This window comes from Sarcophilus harrisii, chromosome 2, assembly GCF_902635505.1.
Source record: "Sarcophilus harrisii chromosome 2, mSarHar1.11, whole genome shotgun sequence".
Classification (NCBI taxonomy): Eukaryota; Metazoa; Chordata; class Mammalia; order Dasyuromorphia; family Dasyuridae; genus Sarcophilus; species Sarcophilus harrisii.
The window spans coordinates 662723713-662747773 of record NC_045427.1 but is presented as its reverse complement, the minus strand read 5'-3'; the positions used below and the strand labels follow the sequence as shown (position 1 = coordinate 662747773).

Sequence of the window (24061 nt, the reverse complement as noted above, 5' to 3'; positions counted from 1 at the left end):
TCTGATGTTAAGATTTCCCTTTTGACTAAAAGCCTTTCCACACTGGTTACATTCATAAGATTTCTCTCAGTGTGGATTCTCTGATGTAGAGTGAGAGATTTTTGTATATAAAACCCTTTCCACACTGGTTACAATCATAAGGTTTCTCTCCACTGTGCAATCTCTGATGTAAAGAGAGAGATTGTTTTTGTCTGAAACCCTTTCCACACTCGTTACATCCATAAGGTTTCTCTCCAGTGTGGATTATTTGATGTACAGTAAGATGTCCTTTTTTCTAAAAGCCTTTCCACACTGGTTACACTCATAAGGTTTCTCTCCAGTGTGAATTCTCTGATGTACAGTAAGAGATTCCTTTTTTCTAAAAGCCTTTCCACACTGGTTACATTCATAAGGTTTCTCCCAGTGTGGATTCTCTGATGTCTAATAAGAGTTCCCATTATTGTAAAACATTTTCCACACTGGTTACATTCATAAGGTTTTTCTCCAGTGTGGATTCTCTGATGTATAGTAAGAGTTGTATTATCTCTAAAAGTCTTGCCACACTGGTTACATTCATAAGGTTTCTTATCAGTGTGGCTTCTCTGATGGAAAGTAAGAGATTTTTGTATATAAAACCCTTTTCACACTGATTACATTTGTAAGGTTTCTCTCCACGGTGGAATCTCTGATGTGAAGTGAGAGACTGTTGGTGTCTAAAACCTTTACCACATTGGTTACACTCATAAGGCTTCTCCCCAGTGTGGATTCTCTGATGTACAGTAAGATATCCCTTGTATCTAAAAGCCTTTCCACACTGGTTACATTCATAAGGTTTCTCATCAGTGTGGATTCTTTGATGTACAGTGAGATGCCCCTTATTCCTGAAAGTCTTTCCACATTGGTTACATTCATAAGGTTTCTCTCCAGTGTGAATTCTCTGATGTACAGTAAGATATCGATTATATCTAAAAGTTTTACCACACTGGTTACATTCATAAGATTTTTCTCCAATGTGTTTTTCCTCATGTGTAGCACAGATTTCTCTCCAAATGAAGTTTTGCTTGTGAGTACTTTCTTTCATTTCAAGTCTGATCTCACTTTCTGTAACAATAAAAGAACATGTAAAAAAAAAGGAGAACAACAGGAAAAGACACCACACACACACACACACACACACCATTCCCTCCATCAACAGAATAGAAGCCGAGTTAAAATCTATTTCCCCAGGCAAAGAGAAAACTCTTATATGCTCAGAATCAGTCCTTAAAGATCCCATTAGCTCACATCCCAAACATGATGTAATTTCTAATGGGCTTCAAGCACAAATAAATTCAATCCTCACAATAAATCTGTGATAACACAGAATACTTTCATTCCCAGTATAAGCCCAATTCAGGACATTATTCCACAGGGGTTGAGGAACTTGTCTCCAAAAGCAGCAGCTGAGACTGGAATTCACACCCAGTGAATGGGCAGACTATGTCTTCAGGATTTGACAAATTAGTTCAACTCCCATTTTTCCCTTTTCCTTTCATTGTGCGCATTTTCTGGTGATCATTTTCTATTATGGGCCAGAATTCTGAACTTGAAAGAAAGGATTCTTAAATGATGCTAAGTCAGTGGAACTCATAGAGATAATGGTTGTTTAGCCTGGTGCTTAACAGTTCTCTAGTCCAGTACTTAGTACTTAATAAGGTTCCACAAGATTCACATCTATGATAAGAGAGCATATAAGGTGGGACAACCTCAGCCAGAATCAGAACTAGGGAAGACAGAGACAGTGGTGGTCCTCTTGCCTCCCCACAGAAACCAAGATACATTCAGGAGGACCTCAAGAAAGCTGGCCTGGGCCTCAAGCAAGGATACAATAAAGGATTTGGACTTCAACCTCTGGCTACTCGTGTGATGATTACTGAACTGAAACAAAGGCTACTTCCAGAGACCCCAAGAAAAACGAACAAAGAGAATATTACAACTTTCAGTTTTAATTTTTGCCCGTTATATTATCTAGTCACATTCAGAATGCGTTTGTTTGTTGGTTTTAACCTGAAGTATAAGATTTTATTTTGATGTAATACTTTTTTATTGATAGCCACTGCTTATCCTCATTTCCCTGCATATCCTTTTAACAAACACAATGTTTTAAAAATGTTGGAAATCACCCACATCTGAAAATGTGTCTCATATAGAAAACTGAGTTAATCATCCTGTGGCATGGAAGGGCAGAGCTTGCTATTGTACATCTTTCCCTTTTCAAGTTCACAACCTCCTTGAAGGAGGGAGACAATAATCCAAGGATTTGACCTAAAATTTGTCAGTACAGAGACTGGAGAAGTTGCAAATTGTCCACTGGGACAAGAAGTATATGTTTATATGTAGCTTAACTATTATCTTTCTCAGTAACACAATCAGTAACACAATCTCAGTGATCACAATCAGGAATACACAGCTTTTGGGGTTCATGGGGTTCTTTCCTCAAACTCTGCCAGCTTCTAAGTGCAACTAGATTCTTTCAGATTCTCAACTTGACAACAAATTGTTTTCAAAATTCCAGGAAGGTTGGACATTCACGAATAAAGGGCCACAGGCCTTCAAGGACCCTCAGTGGCTCTTTCACTGCCCCAGAACAGGTCTCTCATTCCCGAGTTACCTAATGACATGATCATATCTCATTAAACCTGTAATCTCCAGATCAAGACATTATCTTGGGACAGGATTCTGAGAAGATGGTGAAGTATGTTGAAAATTCAAGCTTCCCTATTTCCCTCGCAAATAGAACCAATTTGTGTCTGAGGGAAAGAGAGTGGTGAAAATCAAGATCTGAAGACCACAGATTGAGGATTAATATGGGGAAGTGTGCTACCTCTGTGGAAACATCCCATGGGATCTCTTCAGAATGTTGGGTGTGGTTGCAACCTCAGCAGGGCCCACAGAGACTTTTGCCTACTGGAGTAATTGGGAAGTAGGGATATGAATCTGGGAAGACCACGGAACCTTCACAGATTAGAAACTCCAGGCCCAGCTGTGTTGCTGAGACTGGAGATTCTGTGACTGGACCAGGAATAACTGAAAAGAATTCCAAGGCTGGTCTTTCCCCAGAACCGAGCATTTACTTCATGGTAGCTCCTAGGAGTCTCTTAAACCACAACTCTCACATCTCTGCTGTCACCTCACTCACCTGGAGAGCAGCTCCTCAGGCTTTCTTGGTCCAGCACCCAGGGTGCTTGCTTTGCTTAAAATAAGAGATCACATCTTCTCTGGGAACTAGAAGCCCTGATCATGGAAATAAGGTAGATATCAAGGAGAGAAGCTTGAAACTGAATTCTTTTTAGGGAATGGGGTGAGGATCCAGAGCGGCCCCATTGTGAGATTTGTTAGATTCTTACAAGGTACTAAAAGAGTGGATTTGATAGAGACAATAATTATCTAATTTAGCCTGGTTCAGTATGATTGATGTGATTCTACAAGGAGATGTTATAGGCCAGAACTTGAAACAAAGTACTAAGTGGAACTGAGGAGACAGTGATTTAATCCTACAACAAATAATGGTTTCCTAGTGATATAATGATTGGTGTATACTTGGTGTACAGCATATAAGCAAAAGCTCTCAGGGCCAGACACAGAAGCCCACTAGAAGCTCTGAGAGGCTCAGACAGATTTATTCCATCATCCACTTTTGTTGCAGCTTGAGGCTCAGCACAAACCTTTGGATTTGGAGGAGAAGCCCACTAGAAGCTCATTCAGAGGGAGCTAGAGGCTGAAGCTGGCAGAGACAAAGGACAAGTGGAGGAACCCTCGGAACCAAGGAGAGAGATAGGCCTCTAAGAAAGCTAACCTGGCCCAAGAAAGGAGACAATACTAGGAAGGAGAAAATAAAGGATTTGGACTTTAATCCCTGGTTGCACTTGTGGATTGATTACTGGTTGCCTCCAGAAGCCCCCAAGAAACCTGCTCCAAAGAACAATATATTTTAGAGAAGAACATTACAGAGATTCACCCCATTCTATTGAAACATATGAGTGTATGGTCACCCACTAGTGCTTGTAATGCAAGAAAGCACAATAGGGTTTGTCCCATTATCCTGTTGTACAATTTTTATTTGAAGAAAGAGTCACATAATCTTCTCCCCTTCCCCACCAGTTATCCTATTAGGTTCATTTCTGGAAGAAACCTCTAATCCCAGTCCTGGATAAAAGGGTAATTGTAAAATTATTCTGTACCTATTTCTATTAGTTCTTTATCTGGATGCAAGTCACATCTTTCTTCATTTCAGCTTTTTCATTAATTTGGGTATTTAGAATAATCAAATTAACTTAATTGTCAGAAGTTTTCCTCAACAATGTTGTTCCTAAATGTATTGTAAAGAAGGCATAAGGCACAGCCATGGGAAACAGTAGATGAAAATGAATGCTCATTCCCTTCCCTTCCTTTCCCACCACTGGTGCTGAAATTTGAAGGCAAGAGGAAAGGAGCTTCAGGATAAGTTTTTGTACTAGAAACAACCATGGGCTTTGGGTTACAAAATGATGCTTGGAAAAAGAAGAGTATTCCCAATCCTAGCCCCGTGCCAAAGAGGGACAGGTTATCAGCAATAGATCTGCTGGAGCAATTTTCAGACTGGTAGACCAATCTGTCCAGGTAGAGGTCAACCAAAATCAGCTGATTAGATCCTTGTATAAGATGCTTCCACACTGGTTTGATGTTTGACTTGAAGCAATCTACAACTGGTAAGTGACAGCTTCAGGAACAACCAAGGACACCCTCAGTTTTCTATGATATCAGGCAAATTTATACAGGAGGACTCTGATGCTTGCATATAGCAGACCAGCCCTTTCTCCTTTCTAACTGATAAACTTCCCTAACTGTGTACCCAAGGAAATGAAGATACATCCCTAGATTGCAGCTTCAGAGTTGCCCAGGGAAATGTCCTTACCCAGGGAGAGCAAGTTCCGGGCATTCTCCAGCATGACCTCCTTGTACAACTTCTTCTGAGAAGGATCCAAGAGGCCCCACTCCTCCTGGGTGAAGTCCACAGCCACATCCCTGAATGTCACCATGTCCTAAGACATCAAAAATCATGAGAAATAGAGCTGAAAGTCACTTCAAAATTCAAGAATCCAACCAACCCTCTCCAATTTACAGGAGCAAACTCAAGCAGAGAAGGGATTTGCTCAAAACTCGACACCGCTCCTGCAAGAATGGTCATTAAGAGTCTTTTGAATTTTGAGGAAAAGCATTTTATAGAAGCAGTTGGAGTAAAGCTGAGAAATGTCTTATTATTGAATACATTTCCTTGTGGAATCAGAAAGAGTTTGTGTTTTATCTGTGAGGCAGTTGGATCTGTGCAGAGCAGGAGGGTGATGGGAAATTTCTTCCTCAACGAAAGGGATTTAAGTAATGTATTCTAAGGAAATTCTGTAAAGAGTCTGAGAAGTTAGCAAGTACAGCACGCTCTGGGAAAAAATTTATTTCTTCTGTAAGGTTCCCTGGGGATGATGTTGGTATGGCAAAACAGATCATACCTTTATTGGTCATTGCTTTCCTTTGTTTAAGGCAAATATTCCTCAATTTTATATTTCATTACAGGGGAAAAAGAGGCTTCCTTCATTAATTAAAAAAAAAGGGAAAATATTGCCATTTACTTTATAAGAAATAAATGTTTTACAAAGATGCCTAGCAATGAACAATCTGGGGAGAAACAGAAATGTTTGGAGAAATAAAGAAACCACAGGTCACTCTGATGAGACGGCTCTGAGTTGTGACCCACAACTGTGCTTTCCCCAGTTCCCATCACAACCTTACACAGTGAAAAGAACATCCCTTTCCAGATAAAAAGCAGCTGTCTTATAATAAAGGAGGGAAAACGACTCACATGTACAAAAATATGTATTGGAACCCTTTTGTAGTAGCAAGAAACTGGGAACTGAGTGAATCCCCATGAATTGGAGAATGATTGAGTAAGTTATAGTTTATGAATGTGATGTAATATTATTGTTCTATAAGAAACGATCGGCAGGATGATTTCAGAGAGGCCTGGAGAGATCTACATGAACTGATGCTGAGTGAAATGAGCAGAACGAGGAAGTCATTGTACATGGCAACAGAAAGATTATAAGATGATGAATTCTCATGGATGTGGCTCTTTTCAAGAATGAGGTGTTTCAGGCCAGGTCCAATGATCTTGTGATGGAGAAATAGGATCATGGGGAGTGAGTGCGGATCATAGCATAGCATTTTCACTCTTTTTTTGTTGTTGTTGGTTTGAATTTCATTTTCTTTTTCATTTTTTTTCCTTTATGAGCTGACTTTTCTTGTGCAGAAAGGAAATTGTATAAATATGTATGGCTATTTTACATTAACATATATTGGATTACTTGCTATCTAGGGGAGGCGGTGAGAAGAAAAGGGTGAGAATTTGGAACACAAGGTTTTGCAATGGTTATGGGGGAAAATTATCTTTGTTTTCAAAATAAAAAGCTTCAAAAAAGAAAAAAAAAGAAAAACAAAGTCCTTCCATACATTCCTTTTTTTTTTTTTTTTTTTTTCTTTTTTGCTGAGGCAATTGGAGTTAAGTGACTTGCCCAGGGTTACATAGATAAGAAATGTTAAATGTCTGAGGCCAGATTTGAACTCAGGTCCTCCAGACTTCAGGGCTGGTGTTTGTGATTGCTGATGTGGGTCAGGTCTGGATGGAGGGCACTCACCTGCTCAGGTCCTAGGCTCCCAGGGCTCATTCTCTCAGGCTCCCGGCTCCCTGTGTACACAGAAAAGTAACCAAGGTGACTCCGTGTTGTAAAGTTCCTCCAACTGGGCCCTCATCTCTATCTACCTGAGAGTCCTGCTGCTCTCAGCCTTTATAGCCCCACAAAGGGACCAGCTACCAAAGGTCTGAATAATGGAGGTCACAGCCAACCAAGGCAGCGTTTTAATTCTTTGCTTTTCAGAACCTTACGAGACCACCAGGAGCCTCCTGGAAAGTCCAGACAAAACCCATACTGGGATTGAGCTCTGACGGTTATGAAAGAAGGGCCAGGGAAGGAGATCTGGGCAACAGTGGGAATGTCTGCGAAGCAAGACAGACCAATGCAGGTCATGGAGGGAGGTCAGGGCCACTAGATTGGAACAGCTGAATCAGGGAAAGCAGGAAGCTGTTGTCCCGAGGTCGACCTGGGAGCTGAGGAAGACTGCAGACTGCGGGGCTGCTCTGCTAGAGCCTGGGCTGGGAGTCCGGAAAGGGAAAGTGCAGACAGGGAGCGGAAAGCCCAGGAGCTAAGGAGAAGCAGCCCAAGAGCCGCGAGTTCAGATAAAAGGAAGCAGGAAAGAGGGTGGGTCACTGGGTCCAAGTGAGCTATTGGGACCAGGAAGACGGGATACTTAAAAGAGATTGGGTCTGGAGGATCTGAAGGGAGATAGGACCTCCCGGTCCTGATCAGAGGCTGAAATCGGGACCCCCGGATTTCTAGGGACAAAGTCTGAAATCTCGGAGGTAAATCTGGGCACGGGAGCCAAGAAGTTGGGGAGCTCATCCAGCAGAGAGGCTTAAGTGGGTGCTCTCCGCAGACCTGGAAGACACTCTCCCCAAGGTTAGAGGAGGAGACTCTGGCTGGGGCAGTCCGCGGAAGCCAGCAAGTGCGAGGAACGCTGGCTCCCACCTACCTGGGAGATGCGCGCACGGTTCTGACTTCCAGAAGTCAAAGCGACCTGAGCACCCCGGAAAAAGGAGAGAGCCCGGAGCTCCCTGGGAAGGGAGGACGACCAGAGAGGTAGGCAGTCAGATGGCAGCTCCAAGACTTCCGGCTTCCAGCCAACACCTCCGGGAGGGTCTTCTTAGTCCTCAGAGTCCCGCCCTGTCCATCTCCCAGATGGATGAAGCTTTCTCCTCCGCTCCCGGGCAGGGCGAGGACTGCAGGCCCTTCCCCCGGCCCAGTGCGCTCTTCCACCCCAAAGTCTTCCCAGGCGCCCCAATCCCACCACCACCACCGTTTCTGGATCTTCTTCCTCAAATCCTCCTTGGAGCTCCCTCCATTAGCTCTTTGCGGGTCACAGACTCATCCACTTTGGGGTTTTTACATGTAGCCAAACTTTGACATCCTGTTTTCCCACTTTATCTGTTAATCTTTCTTATCATCATCGTGTAATAAGATTTTGTGATCCCCTGATTTTATGGGGAGGGGGCGTCCGTTCTAACAATAAGTCTGTAGCCCCAAATCTTCTAGGTTTGGAATCTGCCTCAGGAACCCCACTCCCTTCCCCTAATCTGACCATTCCTTAGTGAGATAGCTCTCCCACAGAACAAACTCCAGAGACAATAATAAGACCACTCCTCAATTCATTGCCCACTGGTAATCTTGTCAGTAATAATGGGGTAAACCCAGGATCAATCCTTCCAAAGACCAGTCCTTCCTACTTATGGGCCATAGAATTAGCATATCTATGATTGAAAGCTGGATAAAAGTATCTCCTTGCTTCTTTTTCCCTGCTGAAATTCCTTTAGAATTCCAGCCTGCTTTTGTAATGACACTATAATGACTATTGCCATGCAACTTTGCCCCTTGACTAGGAGATGAGTTCAAGCCTGCAAATTCTTTTGAGATACCTCACAACCCCCGTCAGGGAACTCAAACTTTTAGGGTCCCCATTTTCCCAACCTCAACAATCATAATATCTATTTCTGATTTCCTTTTTGGTGAGTTTGTGTGTGTATGTGTTTCTGTGTATTTTTCCATTTGATTTCTTGACTTTTGTGATCCTGGGCTAGGAGGACACTTTCCCAAGCATCTGGTATTGGGTTTGGGCTCTGACTGCTGGCCTGAGGGGTGGGGGTCTCAGTCCTGCTTTGCTGGGATGTAGCCTGAGCCTTCCTGGCCTGGAGGCCACCTGTGCTAGATTGTATTCACCCTTGACCTTAGTGAGACAGATCTTTCCTGCTAAAAAAAAATGGAGAAATTGTTTCACCTTGTCCTTTTATTAGTTCTTCTGCCCCGGGATTCAATTTGAGGTTTATTTTATACTTGGAGGCTAGTCAGGTACAGATCCTGCCATGGTCTGCCATGTTGGCTCCAGTATGCTGGATTTTCTGCTGAGAGGGGAGCAAGCAAGCATTTTGGAGCACACATTGGGAGGGGAGAACAGAGGAAGAAGAGGGTATTGGAGAGGTTTGGTTAGAATAAAGGAAGTGAGGAAGTCAAAAGGAAGTGAGGGAGTCAGTAGAGTTTAACCATTAGTGATCAGAGTTTCAGGGAGTCGGGAGGCAGAGTCAGGAGGCATTTAGGGTTAGAGTCGGGAGAATAGAATATGAGGGGGTGGGAATCAGCACCAAGAAGCAGCAGTGGGGGGTGGGGGGGATGATCACTGAGGGAGGCAGATCATTACTGCTCAGTGCCCTCCATCCAAGTCCAACCTGGTAGCAGGTGGTAGGAAGTTCAGGGGTTGTTCTACACAGCAGTTAGGGTTATAGTCTATGGACTGTACAGTCTAGTGTTACAGGACCCACCTGCTAGTGGCTGCTGGGGATCTAATTTGGACTGACAGAATAGATCCCTTCATATGAGATAATGATAATGACACAAGGAGACTGAGAGGCTGTTGCATTTTTTGACCTTGTTCCTCTTCCCTTTTTTCCTCCCATTTATTTCATTCCCAATTCACAAGCAACATCTGTCTCAGTATAGGCTAATTTGTAATTCCTTTAAGTGTTAATGACCTACAACTACAGGGGTTTTAGGAGAACCCATCTGCCCTTATTGGTATAGTACCCTTGAACCGTTTAAAGGATCTAGCACCTCGCTTGGCCTTCCAAGGAAATCTGGAGCCTCCCCCAAACCAAGGGACAGCCTTCCATCAAGAGGAGCTCACTGATCCTGAAAAAGGAGGTCAGAAGCTCTATTATGATTATACAAGTCCTTTAATAATCAAATGGGGTACTTTCACTGGGACACAGTATGGGGTGGCTGCCAGATAATTGAGTGAATGGCCAGAAAAACCCCCAAATAAGTTCTATGGTAATTACAGAAATCTGACAGAAGGAGGAGTTAGAGAGCCTCTTTGCATACATTAATGCGGTTTTGGCTGAAGTTTTGATTTAGGCTCAGGACTGAAGCTCCTTTTCGATCTTGTATGCAAGGCTTATGTTCTAGGATACCGGCCTGAACAAGCAAGGCCACGAACTGGTCACTAGGTGCCTGCTGGGACTGTTACCTTCTCGCGGGGGCTTTCATCGGTGGGGACCCCACAAGGCTGTGTCATGGTCAGTGGAATAAGTTCCTAGACACACACAAGGTGATGTTTTTGGACCCAGTCCTTGAATGAGCACTCACCCTCACCTACCTGGCTTTCAACCTCCTGACAGGGATTTCAGCCATTGGGAGCCACACCAAGTGGGAAAGACCCAAGTCTAGCAGTGAGAAGCTGCCAGAGAAGGACCAAAGAGAGGCTGGCAGCTTGGGGGCTGCAGGTAGTCACAAGCAGGGAGGATGCTTGGTTCTAGTGCTGGAGGCAGCCCTCGGTGATGGAGTCGGGTTATGTGGCTGGGCAGGTGCAAAGAGTAGTTTTTAGTCGTTTACTAAGAGGTCTCTGGGAGAGATGAGGGCTGGGTGCTTGCTCCTGGGCTGTTTAAGATTTTTCCAATGACTTGATCATGAAGGCAGAGAGAGTACTCAACTATATTTCTGACAAAGCAAAGCTGGGAGAGAATGAATAATTGGATGACAGTCAGGATTATAAAGAATCCTCCAGGGAAGAGACCTGGGCCTAATATCAGAAAATGAAGGTCAATGTCTATTGCAGAGACTTGTATAAACTGATGTAAGAGAAGGGAATAAATCTTGAAAGACCATTTATACCATAACCAAAACATCTGAAAGGCAAAGAACTTTGGAAGAGGCAAGAGGTCCGATCACTCCAATGAACAGTGAAGGATTCTAGTGGACCAAGGATGATGCAGAATGAGACATCCATTTTAAAACATGGCTGATGTGAGAATTTCTTTTGGTTTACTCTGCATATATGTTACAAGAGTTCCCTTTTCCTTTCCTGTTTTTCTCCACTGGATGAAGACTGTTAGGGACAGACAAGGAATGCCTGTCAATTGAAAAACGAATCAAAATAAAACTAAGAACGAAAAAAAAAAGATGCATTTACTTTTGTAAATTTATACACAAATTTATTCCAGGGCAGGGAAAGATACCCAAATTATTCTGAAAAAAAGGAACTGAGGCTTTGAATAGACCTGCCACAAGGTCAGCATGAGTAAGACCTGGGATGCAATAGTCAAACAGTTTAGTGTCATACTGGAAGGCAGTAAATGAGCCAGGAACAGGCAGGGGATTGATGAAGGGCAAATGATGAGATGCAAGAATGGAGGGTAAGAGATCCCCTAATAGCAAGGCCATCTCCTTGGCTGGTGGCAGGTTTTGTGAAAGAATTCGCAAATCCCAGTGAATACAGGCTAGAGGTTTGTGGCAAAGGATGGGTTTACTGCAGTAAGAAGCCAACTTGCTAGGAAGACAGACTTCTCAGGATGTAGTTTTAAAATTTCTCATGTCTTTCTACCTCTTCAAACTGCCAATCATAGCCAGAAAATTTGGTAAGTCTATGAATTATTGGGTTGAATCTGAAGCTGAGGATCCAGCAAGAAGCAGCAATGAGTGGAGTTCATCTTCAAGCTGCAATTTGGGTTCTCAAAGCAGTAAGAGCTGGAAGAGATCCCAACCCTATCTAAAAGAATGAAAACTTGTGGAGTTAAAGTAAGTTCACAAGGCCACAGGGGTTCAGAACCAAGAATTTCAACCCTTGTTCTGAGTCCTGATCTACTGATCTTTCAATCCCACTGTACTGCCTTTCAAGTAGGGGACCAGGAGGGAAAGAAGGATCCACTATGCTTCTGAAGCTATCTCCTATCCCTAGTCACCGTTTACTTAACCTTCCTCATCCTCCCCAGAGGGTTAAAGTTAGAGAAGGCTAACTATGGAAGGTAGTCACACAACCATCTTCTGCCAATGATCTCTCCCAAATCCAATTTCTTCCTTATTCTGATGCCTTAACATTTCCTCACACATCTGGTGAGAACCAATCAGGTTTTTATGAGCTTTTTCCATATTAATTACATTCATAAGGTTTCTTTCCATTGTGGATTTTCTGATGTACAGTAAGATGTCCCTTTTGTCTAAAACCCTTCCCACATTGCTTACATTCATAAGGTTTCTCTCCAGTGTGGATTCTCTGATGTGAAGTAAGATATCTCCTTTTTCTAAAAGCCTTTCCACATTGGTTACATTCATAAGGCTTTTCTCCACAGTGGATTCTTTGATGTACAGTAAGATCTCCCTTTTGTCTAAAAGCCTTTCCACATTGGTTACATTCATAAGGTTTCTGGTCAGTGTGGATTCTTTGATGTATAGTAAGATGTCCCTTCTGTCTAAAAGCCTTTCCACATTGGTTACATTCATAAGTTTTCTCTCCAGTGTGGATCATCTGATGTTTAATAAGGTTTTGCTTATACCTACAAGTCTTTCCACAATGGTTACACTCATAAGGTTTCTCTCCAGTGTGGATTCTCTGATGTACAGTAAGAGATTCTCTTTTTATAAAAGCCTTTCCACATTGGTTACATTCATAAGGTTTTTCATCAGTGTGGATTCTCTGATGTACAGTAAGATGTCCCTTCTGTCTAAAAGCCTTTCCACACTGGTTACATTTATAAGTTTTTTCTCCAGTGTGGATTCTCTGATGTTTAATAAGATTTTGCTTATATCTACAAGTCTTTCCACATTGGTTACATTCATAAGGTTTCTCCCCAGTGTGGATTCTCTGATGAAAAGTGAGAGATTGTTTTGTTGGAAAGGCCTTTCCACATTGCTTACATTCATACGGCTTCTCCCCAGTGTGGGTTCTCTGATGTACAGTAAGATTTGCCTTATCTCTAAAAGTTTTTCCACACTGGTTACATTCATAAGGTTTTTCTCCAATGTGTATTTTCTCGTGTGTAGCACAGATTTCTCTCCAAGTGACGGTTTGCTTCTGAGTACTTTCCTTCATTTCAAGTCTCATCTCACTTTCTGTAACAATAAAAGAACAGTTTTTAAAAGGGGAACAACAAACAGGAAAAGACACCAGACACATACACACACACACACACACACACACACACACACACACACACGCTCAGTTAAAATCTCTTTCCCCAGGCAAAGAAAAACTCTTACAAGGGCAGAATCAATCCTTTAAAGATTCCATTAGCTCACATCCCAAACATGATGTCATTTCTAATGGGCTTCAAGCACAAATATATTGAATCCTCACAATAAACTTGTGACAACACAGAATACTTTCACTGTCACTACTTTCACAACTCAGGCCACCAGCTCAGAAGATAGAGGAACTTGAGCCAAAGTCCTATAGTTGAGACAGGAATTCACACCCAGTGAATGGGCAGGCTCTGCCTTCACTATTTTTGACAAATTAGCTCGATTCTCATTTTTTCCCTTTTCCTTTCATTGGTTGCATTTTCTGGTAATCACTCTCAGTTTTATTTTTTGTCTGTTATATTATCTGAAGTCATATTCAAAATGTGTTTGATTTTTTTTAACCCAAGGCATGAGATTTTGTTCTGATGCAATACTATTTTATTGATAGCCACTGCTTATCATCATATCCCCCTATATATACTTTTAACAAATACAATTTTTTAACAATGCTGGAAATCACCCACATCTGAAAATATGTGTCTCACATAGGAAACTGAGTTAATCGTCCTGTGACATAAAAGGGCAGAGCTTGCAATTGCAACTCTTTCCCCTTTTCAAGTTCCTAAGCTCCTTGAAGAAGGGAGACAATGATCCAAGGATTTGACCCCAAAATTTGTCAGTACAGAGACTGTATGAAGTTGCAAATTGTCCACTGGGACAACAAGTATGTGCATATATCTACCTTAACAAATATCTTTCTCAGTAACTTCAAATGATCATGATCAGGAATACACAGGTTTTGGAGTTCATGGGGTCCTTTCCTCAAACTCTGGCAGCTTCTAAGTGCAACAGATTCTTTCAGATTCTCAGCTTGACAATCATTTCCAAAATTTCAGGAAGGGTGGACATTCATGAATAAAGGGCCACAGGCCTGCAAAGACCCTCAGTGGCTCTTTCACTACCCCAGAACAGTTCTCTCCTTCCTGAGCTGCCCAATGAGATGATCACATCTCATTAAACCTGTAATCTCCAGATTAAGGAATTATTTTGGGAGAAGATTGTGGGAAGAGGGTGGAGTATGTTGCAAAATTTTAAGCTCTCACCATTTTCCCCACAAATAGAACCAATTTGTATCTCAGGGCAAAGAGTGGTGAAAAATCAAGATCTGCGGCAGAAGAGGAGTCCTCCTGATCCCATCTGAGGAGATCTGAAGAAAGACCCCAGACAGAGGATTAACTTGTGGGAAGTGTGCTACCTCTGCAAAAACATCCCAAGGGGAGCCCTTGGGAAAGCTGGGTGTGGTTGCAACCTCAGCAGGAACCAGCGACTTTTGCCTACTGGAGTAACTGTGAAGTAGGGATATGAGTCTGGGAAGACCAAGGGAATCTTCCTAGAATAAAATCTCCAGGCCCAGTGGCATTACTGAGACCTGAGATTCAGTGAGTAGACCAGGAATAACTGAAAAAGAGATCTGCCTAAAAAGTATCTAAGAAAGAATTCCAAGGCTGGTCTTTCCCCCAGAACTTAGCATTTACTTCATGGTAGCTCTCTGGAGCCCCTTAAACCACAACTCTCACATCCCTGCTGTCACCTCACTCACCTAGAGAGCAGCTCCTCAGGCCTTCTTGGTCCAGCACCCAGGGTACTTGCTTTTGCTTAAAGTAAGAGACCACATCGTCTCTGGGAACTGGAACACCTGAGCATGGAAATAAGGTAGGTATCAAGGAGAGAAGCTTGAAATTTAGTTCTATTTAGGGAATGGGTGAAAATACAGAGCTTCCCCATTGAGATTTAGCCCATTATGTTTAAACACATGAGCCTATAGTCACCCATTAGTGCTTGTCATGCAAGAAAGCCACAATAGGATTTGTCACATCATCCTGCTGTACAATTTTTATTTGCAGGAAGAATCAAATAATCTCCCCCCGCCCCCCATCTGTTATACTATTAGGTTCATTTATGGAAAAAACTTCTAAACCCATGACTGGATAAAAAGGGTAATTGTAAAATTATGTAAAAAAAAAAATTGTAAAATTGATACATATTTCTATTAGTTCTTTATTTGGATGCAAGTCACATCTTTCTTCATTTCAGTTTTTTCATTAATTCGGGTATTTAGAATAATCAAAGTAACTTAATTGCCAGAAGTTTTCCTCAATAATGTTGTTCCTAATGTATTGTAAAGAAGGCATAAGGCAAAGCCCATGGGAAACAGTAGATGAAAATGAATGCTCATTCCCTTCCCTTCCTTTCCCACCACTGGTGCTGAAATTTGAAAGCAAGAGGAAAGGAGCTTCAGGACACATTTCCTATACTAGAAACAACCATGGGCTTTGGGCTACAGAGTGATGCTTGCTAAAAAGAAGAGTATTCCCAATCCTAGCCCCATGTCAAAGAGGGACAGGTTGTCAGCAATGGATCTGCTGGAGCAATTTTCAGAGCTTTGGTAGACCAGTCTGTGTCCAGGTAGAGGTCAGCCAAAATAAGCTCAGATTAGATCCTTTTGTGAGATGCTTCCACACTGGTTTGATGTTTGACTTGAAGTTACCTAGAACTGGTAAGAGACAGCTTCAGGAACAACAAAGGACACCCTCAGTTTTCTATGATACCAGGCAAATTTATACAGGAGGAATCTAGTGCTTGGACATAGCAGACCAGCCCTTTCTCCTTTCCCACTGATACACCCCCAAACCCTGCACCCCAGGAAATGATGATACATCCCTAGATTGCAGCTTCAGAGTTACCCCGGGAAATGTCCTTACCCAGGGACAGCAGGTTCCGGGCATTCTCCACCATGACCTCCCTGTACAATTGCTTCTGAGGAAGGTGCAAGAGGCCCCACTCCTCCTGGGTGAAGTCCACAGCCACATCCCTGAATGTCACCAAGTCCTAAAGCACCAAAGTCATGAGATGTAGAGCTGAAAGTCACTTCAGAATTCAAGAATCCAACCAACCCTCCCCAATTTACAGGAGGAAAGTCAAGCAGAGAAGGGATCTGCTCAAAGCTCATGTCATTTGTGACTGCAAGCACGGTCATGAAGAGTTTTATTGAATTTTGAGGAAAAGCATTTTATAGAAGCAGTTGGACTAAAGCTGAGAAATGTCTTATTATTGAATGTATTTCCTTATGGAATCAAGAAGAGTTTGTATTTTATCTGTGAGGTAGAAGGATCTGTGGAGAGCAAGAGGGTGATGGGAAATTTCTTCCTCAGCAGAAGTGATTTAAGTGATGTATTCTAAAGGAAATTCTGTAAAGAGTCTGAGAAGCTGGCAAGTACAGCATGCTCTGAGAAAAAAAAAATTATTTTTTCTAGACTATAGCATTGGTTCAGGACAAAGCCCATGGCAGCTCTAAGAATAGACAGGGAGGGAAAGCATGTAGGTACTTGTTGACTTTTATTACTAATTACAAATTAATTCATTTGCAAACTTGCCAGATTTCTTGATATCAAATGTGTGAGCAAAGTCATCAGCCCTGAGAAATGAGATAGTTTGGGTTATGGAATTCCGAAATAGGGAAATTGTTTTGCAAGTTTATGTGTAATACGGAAATGATTTCTGATTAATCTTTACAACATAATGACTTTAAACTCAAGAAGAAAAGAAAAACAAGTAAAAGATATTAAGAGAAATCTCTTGGGTACTATGAGTCCTGGCAAACTTCTTTTGTTACTGTAACTTCGTGAGAGTAAAATAACAGTATTTAGCCTTAAACTGTTATTAGTGAACCTTGCCATTTGTGATAAAATCTCTTGGGACTGTAACTGATATTGTGAATTTGAATCCAGGTATAATCGACAGATCATCAAGTCAGTAATCCACATTTGAGAGAAATGTCATAAACTTCTCAGAGGAATGTGATCCTGAACTGCTACTACTGGAGGTCTGCATCTGGACAAATGTGGAGTAGCTTATCTTTGGCTAGCCCAAGGTGGATCCTTTTAGCCCAGTTTCCCCTCTGTGTTCCTTTGAACAGGAATGTTTCATACCTAAATTGTCCTGAGTTTGACTACAAGAGCAAATGGTTACTGTGTGGTTGGTTCTCAACTGTGACTTGAAGTCAAAGCAAAAATGCTTTCTCCTGCCATTTATGTGCCATTAGGCTTGAGTAGGAAGGAACAGTTTGATGCTGTTACAATCATATCGCTGGTTTTCATTTCCATGTATAGATATAGATATATAGATACACGCACGTACATATATAATTAGATCCTTAAATGTATCAAAAGGATGTGAGAATAATGGGGTATTCTTTGATCCAGCAATGCTGCTACTGGGTCTGTATCCCAAAGAGATCATAAAACAGGAAGTTTGTAGCAGTTTTCTGTGGGAGCAAAGAATGGGAAACTGAGATGCCCATCAGTGGGGGAATAGCTGAATGAATTATGATGTATGATATATGCAATATTATTCTATAAAAATGAGAAACAGATTGATTTTAGAAAGGCCTAGAAAGATTTACAAGAAGTGATGCTCAGTGAACAAGCAGAACCAGAAGAATATTGTACACAATAGGAAGATTGTGTGATGAGCGACTGTACTAGACTTGATTCTTCTCAGCACTTCAGTGATTCAATCCCAATAAACTTTAGATGGAAAATGCCATCTGCATCCAGAGAGAGAAGTATGGAGACTGAATGTAAATCAACACATGTTCTGCTCACTTCTTTTTTCTGTTTTTTTCCTCTTTCGTGGTTGTCCCTTTTCCCAATATGATTCATAAAGAAATGTGTATTTTGAAAGTTAATATACATGTATAGCCAGAAAAAAATAAACCAATTTAAAAAATAAAATAAAGAAAAAAGCTAGGAAAAACCAAATTAAAAACCCACAATTAAATACCAAATTAGAGATTCTGAAAATGAGAGACTGAATGTAAAACAACACATGCTATGTTCATTGTTTTTTTCCCTTCTAGTTTTTTTTTTCTCATGTAGTTTTTCTTTTTTGTTCTGATTTTTCTCTCCCATGATTCATAAGGAAATATATTAAAAAGATGAATGTACATGTATAACCAAAAAAAGTTGTTTTTTACATATAACTGGGGAAAATGGCTTATTTATTATTATTTTTTTTTTTTATTTTTAAGAATAATTGAGTGTTAATACAACTAAAAATCAGGGATGGCTCTGGAAGTATCTCCATCTCAGCCCACAGAGTGAAGTGATCAGACAACTGGAGAGAAGGAGATTACCAGGGTCCTTCTGTTGGCATTGGGAGCAGGTCTCTGCTGCTTTGCTTACACATGGATCAAGGTAGCAGTCCCAAGATTAGAGTTTGTGGCCACTGGGGAGCAAGGACCCTCCTCTAGGACAGAAAAGAGTGCTTGTTGCTGCTCACAGACCAAATACAAGATACACAGACAACTCTCTTTTAGCTCATATCACCTTGGCAAAACTAAAAAGTTACAGTGCACCTTCCACCCTGAAAACAGAGATCCGCCTTAACAAAGAGTTACAAATCAAAAAACAGTCTGGGAAAATGAGCAAAAAGAAAAGAAAATCTGAGTATAGAAAATTACTACGGTGACAAGTACAATAAAAAAAACAAACTAATTAGGATAACACAAGATTTAGAAACTTCTACATCAATAGAATAGAATACATTTTTGGAATATAATATTCTGAAGGGCAAATGGGATTGAACTACAACCATGAATCACCTCCCAGTCAAACTCAGTATAGCCCTTCAGGGGGAAAACATAGATTCCAATGAAATAGAAGAGTTTCAAGTATTATTAATGAAAAGACCAGAGTTGAATAGAAAATTGGACTGTCAAATAAAAGACTCAGGAGAAGTATAAAAAGGTAGAGAAATTTCATAAGGGATTCATTAAGTTAAACTATTTGCATTCCTATAAAGGAAGATGATACTTCTAATTTCTAAGAACTTTATCATTATTAGAGCCCTTGGTAAGAATATATATAAATGGAGGGCACAGATGTGAGGTGAATATGATAAAAATGACATTTAAAAAACATGAAATTGTGGTAGCTAGATGGCACAGTGGATAGAGCACCTGTGCTCTGAAGTCAAAATGACCCGAGTTCAAATCAGGCTCAGACAATCAGTACTTTCTAGCTATGTGATCTTGGGCAAGTCACTTGATTCCAATTGTCTCAGGCAAAAATGAAGAAAGGAAAAAAGAAAAGAGAAAAATATAAAATTAAGAGGTGAGGAAAAGGAATGTAGTAGGAATAAGAGAAAGGGAGAGAGAGTGGAATAAATTATCTCACACAAAAGAGGCAGAGAAGAGTTTTTACAGTGGAGGAAGATTTGGGGGAAATGACAGGAAAGACTAGAAACTTACTCTCATCAGAATTGTGTCAAAAAAGGACAACACACATTCACTTGGGTATAGAAATATATCTACAGAAAAATAGGAGAGGGAAGATAAAGAAGGGGGGTTTGGATAGAGCACCAGCCTTGAAATCAGGAGGATCTGAGTTCAAATCTGACCTCAACATTTAACATTTCCTAGCAGTGTGACGATGGGCAAGTCACTTAACCCCAATTGGTTCAGCCAAAAAAAAGGAGAAAGAGAGAGAGAGAGAGAGAGAACGGGGGTAATGCTCACAGAGGGGAGGGAAATTGATAGAGATGGTAGTCTAAAGTAAAACAGTTTGAGGAGGGACAATGTGAACGGAAGAATAGGATGGAGGGAAATAAAGGTAGCAAATATAAGTGTAAAAACAAACTGACGAAAGTTTCTCTAATAAAGATCTCCCCTCTCAAATATACAGATAAATGAGTCAAATTTATAAAAAGAGCCATTTGTCCATTGTAAATGATAAAAACAGGAAGTCAGTTTTCAGATGAATTAATCTGAAATTCTCTATAGCCATATGGAAAATCACTATTGATTGGACAAATGCTAATTAAAACAATTCTGAGATACTGCCTTACTTCTATTAGATTGGCTATCAGAAAAGAAAATCAAAATGACAAATATTGGAGAGGATGTGGGAAAACTGAGACACTAATACTGTTGGTGAAATTGTATACTGATCCAACAATTCTGTAAAGCAATTTGGAACTATACCCACAGGACTTGTAAAACTACCTACACCCTTTGACCCAGCAATTCTACTAGTAAATCTGTATTCCAAAGAGATAAAACCAGGAAAATGATCTATATGTACAAAAATATTTATAGCAACTCTTTAGTGGTGACAAAGAAGTGGAAACTGAGGTGGATGCTCATCAATTGGGTAATGGCTGCACAACCTGCAGTATATGTTTGTGATGGAATATTATTGTGCTAAGCGAAATGATGGGCAGGATGCTCTCAGAAAAACCTGGGGAGACTTTTATGAACTGATGCAAAGTGAGATGAACAGAACCAAGAGAACACCGTACACAGGAGCAGCAATATTGTATGATGATCAACTGTGAATCCTTAGCTATTTTCAGCAATAAAGTGATCCAAAAAAATTCTGAAAGAATTATTGTGAAATAGTTATCTTCTGAGAACTGATGGCGTCTGGATGCCTACTGAAAGATACTTTTGTTTACTTTTTCTTTTTTTGTTTTCTATCACATCATGACTACTTCTTAATGAGGGTGAAAGGGAGGGAGGGGAGAATTTGAACACTGATTCTGAAATAATTAATGTTTAAAATATTTCTACATGCCTTGGGGAAAATATAAATATTAAATGAAGAACAAAGAACAAAAGTATCCTGCCAGAATCCATTCACAAAGGAGACAAAAGTCAAAACAAAGAAAATAAACCCCAAGCCAATATCATTAGTGAATATTGCCTCAATAATTTTAAACCAAATCCTGTCCTATATTTGACAATATATTTGACATCTATGGAACAGATGGATCCCCTCCCCACTCATGGTGCCCATTCCCTTTGAAGTGGACACAAACAGCGGCAGCAAACGTGCTTAGTGTATCTTGTGCTGCCTTATCCAGGTTGTCACCTGTCAACAACCCTGAGAATTGTGGCAACTGGATCAAATGAGAGAAAAAGTATAAGCTGAATAAGGAGGCACATAATGGGGAGATATAAACAGCCCCAACTTCCTTCCCAGTCTTCCTACCCCTCATTCCCTTGTTTTTCTTCTCCATTCCCTGGACTCTGTGCCTTTACAATGATCATCTCCCATGATGGGAAAGTTCTCAATCCTGAATTCGGGCTTTGGACTTCCTTCAAGTCCCAGCTAAATTTTTACTTTCTGGAAAAGTTATTTTTTCTGGTTCCCCAAAGTATTAGGACATTCCCTCTCAGAATTAACTGCCTTTTATGCAGTCCTGAGTTTGTGTGGAAACAGCTACTGACAAGTTGGGGCTACTGAGTGGCCCTGTCGATGGAGGGCTGGCCTTGGACTCAGGAGGATCTGACTTTGAATCTTGTCTCAGACACTAGCTGTGTGATCCTGGGCAAGTCACTTCACCCTGCCTGCCTCAGTTACCTCATTTGTAAAATGAGCTGGAGAAGAAAATTCCACTCCCCTTCAGGGTCTGCCAAGAAACTCCATAAGAAATCATAGACATTCAGATGTCACTCAACTAACTGAACAAGCCGCCATATTGTTTTTTCCTTCATTGGGTCCAAGGCAGTTTTGAACAGTGCCCCACAACACATCCATTTCCTAAAAGCTGTGTGACCCGGAGAAAGCCACTCCAGCCCTTTTGTCCCCAGTGTCCTCATCTGGAAAATGAACTAGAGAAAGAAACAACAAAGCCTCTCTGCCAAGAACAACCCAAATGGGATCACAAAGATTCAAGAGTTGAACATAACTAAAAAACCATTCAACAAGCACTGAGTGGACCCAAGAAATGATAACTGGGAGGATTAGGGAAGATGGGAGAAGACATCCGGGACTTCTTCTGATGAGGGAAAATTAAAAACCAGCAGGGGAGTTAGTGCTGCAGGTACCCAAGTTCCAGTGAATCCGTTTAAAACATGGAAGAAAGCAGGGCAGTGCTGTGACTACCTTATTCCATTTGAAGCCTGCTTTTTTGAAGAAAGAGTCTGTGAGTAAGGGTTAGTCAGCTTCACAGACTGTCCTCTAGGCTTATGGAAACGATCTCTTTGGCTGCTGTGGGTCAGGCTCTGGACAGACCATACTCACCTGGGCTGGGGGGCTGGGGCTCCCAGGGGCCATTCCCTCTGGCTCCAGACTCCCTGATTGGGCCAGGCTTTGGTCTTCTGCAGACTGACCTAGGGAAGAAGGATCCCAGAGAGGGATCTCTAGTCTCTTTCCATGCAGGAGGCTGACCTACCAGGATGTCCAGAGGGTGAGGCCCCACAGCAGTAAGAAAGGCCCTGGTCCTGATCTCAGGAGAGAGACTCTCACCTGCAGAGAGAGAGAGGAAGCAGGAAGGGTCAGACTTGGAACTGAAGATGGTCTCAACAGGAAAGCTACTTTCCTTCCTCTTTTACTCCTACTCTTCTGCCCTCTCCTCCTACAGAGACCCCAGAGGTATAAGGGTTTGGGATCCCAGATGGGATGAGACCAATCAGAACTCTTCTTCCAAATGGTTCTCTGCTCTCCCTGCATCCCCCTCCCCATACTATCTGAATAACTGACTGACTGTGTGATCTAGGAGGACTGAGGATGGGGAAGACTGGAAGGGAACCACCAGGGAAGGATCAGGGGAAGCCTGGGATTGGAAGACAAGGTTCAGTCTCGGATTCAACCAAAGATTGCTCTTTACTTTGAAAGTAGAGGGGCCAGGGAAACAGGAGGCTTGGGAAGGGAGGAAGAGTGGGGTCTGGGAGGCAAGACTTAACACAGCTCTAACAGATACCTTAGGGACACAAGAGTGACAGAAGTGCTCCGTGAGGACAGCTGAGCCTGGGAAAGCAGAAGTTTCTGCCTTGAGGTCTGACTAGGAGCTAGGGAGGACTTTGGGACCTTCTGATAGAGCCTTGGAATTCTTAGAGAGAAAGTGGACACAGACAGCCCGAAATCTGAGAACCAGCTCAAGAGACAGGGTTCAGTTAACAAGAGAGGGTAATTGTGTTCAGTGGGGGGAGGGAGGGAAGGGTAATGGGGGTAGGAAGGCAAGACTCCTGGATCCTTAAAGGGATTGGATTTGAAGGCAGGAAACTGAACCTGTAACCAAGAGATGGGGCCAGGGAGGCAAGACCCCTGGGTCCTGATCACAAGGCTGAAAGTAGAACTCCCAGACTCCTCTAGGCAAAGTTGGAAGTCTGGGATGCAAATCTGGGGAGCATAAGTCGGGAAGTTTGGGGAAGGAGTTGGGCGTCTGGAAAAGACTCAGGGCTGGGAAGGACATTCAGCAGGCGGAGAGGAACCCTGAAATGCAGCTGCTTCTGGCACACCTGAGGACACGCTCCATGAGGTCATGTGAGAAAATGAGACCCCCCTTTGCCCTTCCCCCATGGCAAAGAGAGCCAGCTGAAGCCAGGAAATTGAGGGGCAGGGGGGGGAGGGAGAGAACTCAGTGTCTCGGGCTCAGACCTACCTGGGACCTGCGAGCACAGAGCGGGCTTCCAGAAGGCAGAGAGAGCTCAGCTGCAGGCGAGGGAGGATGATCTCAGGCCTGGGAAGGAGAAGGATCTCTGATGCAGGGGAGTGGTCTCAGCTTCAAGGGAGGCAAGGGGACCATAGCTGCAAGGAAGGCAGGGGACCTCAGATTCAAGGAAGGCACGGAAATCTTAGCTGCGGGGAGGAGAGGGGATCCCAGCACCCAGAGAATGGAGGGAAAGCAGAGGGATCTCAGCTTCACGGAGGGCAGGGGGATCGTAGCTGGAAGGAAGGCAGGGGGATCTCAGTTCCAAGGATAGGGAGGGGATCCCATCTCTCAGGGAAGGGGAAGGGTCTCAGATGCAGGGAAGCCAGAGTGATCTTAGTCAAACATTTCCTAGCTTCCTGTCCTCAGCTCAAAGACTCCCTGCTTCCGGATTACTGCGGAGG

The 24061-nt window shown here is 42.2% G+C and overlaps 1 protein-coding gene and 1 pseudogene across 3 annotated transcripts; both read right to left on the bottom strand.

Annotated features, from left to right (window-relative positions):
• LOC105748996 lies at positions 1-10224 on the bottom strand (annotated as a pseudogene).
• LOC100919382 (zinc finger protein OZF) lies at positions 9594-24030 on the bottom strand. Of its 3 annotated transcripts, none has more exons than XM_031957110.1 (5): positions 23610-24030; positions 22250-22474; positions 15926-16052; positions 14764-14859; positions 9594-13034 (listed from the first exon to the last, which is right to left on the bottom strand). In XM_031957110.1, the coding sequence occupies exons 2-5, from the start codon at positions 22280-22282 to the stop codon at positions 12076-12078; spliced, it is 1215 nt and encodes a 404-aa protein (XP_031812970.1). In that variant the 5' UTR covers positions 22283-22474; positions 23610-24030; the 3' UTR covers positions 9594-12075. The 3 variants fall into 3 exon arrangements, with proteins under 3 accessions (XP_031812970.1, XP_031812971.1, XP_031812972.1); XM_031957111.1 differs by lacking the exon at positions 23610-24030 and adding an exon at positions 22929-23341; XM_031957112.1 differs by lacking the exon at positions 22250-22474.
• Positions 24031-24061: the final 31 nt, after the last annotated feature.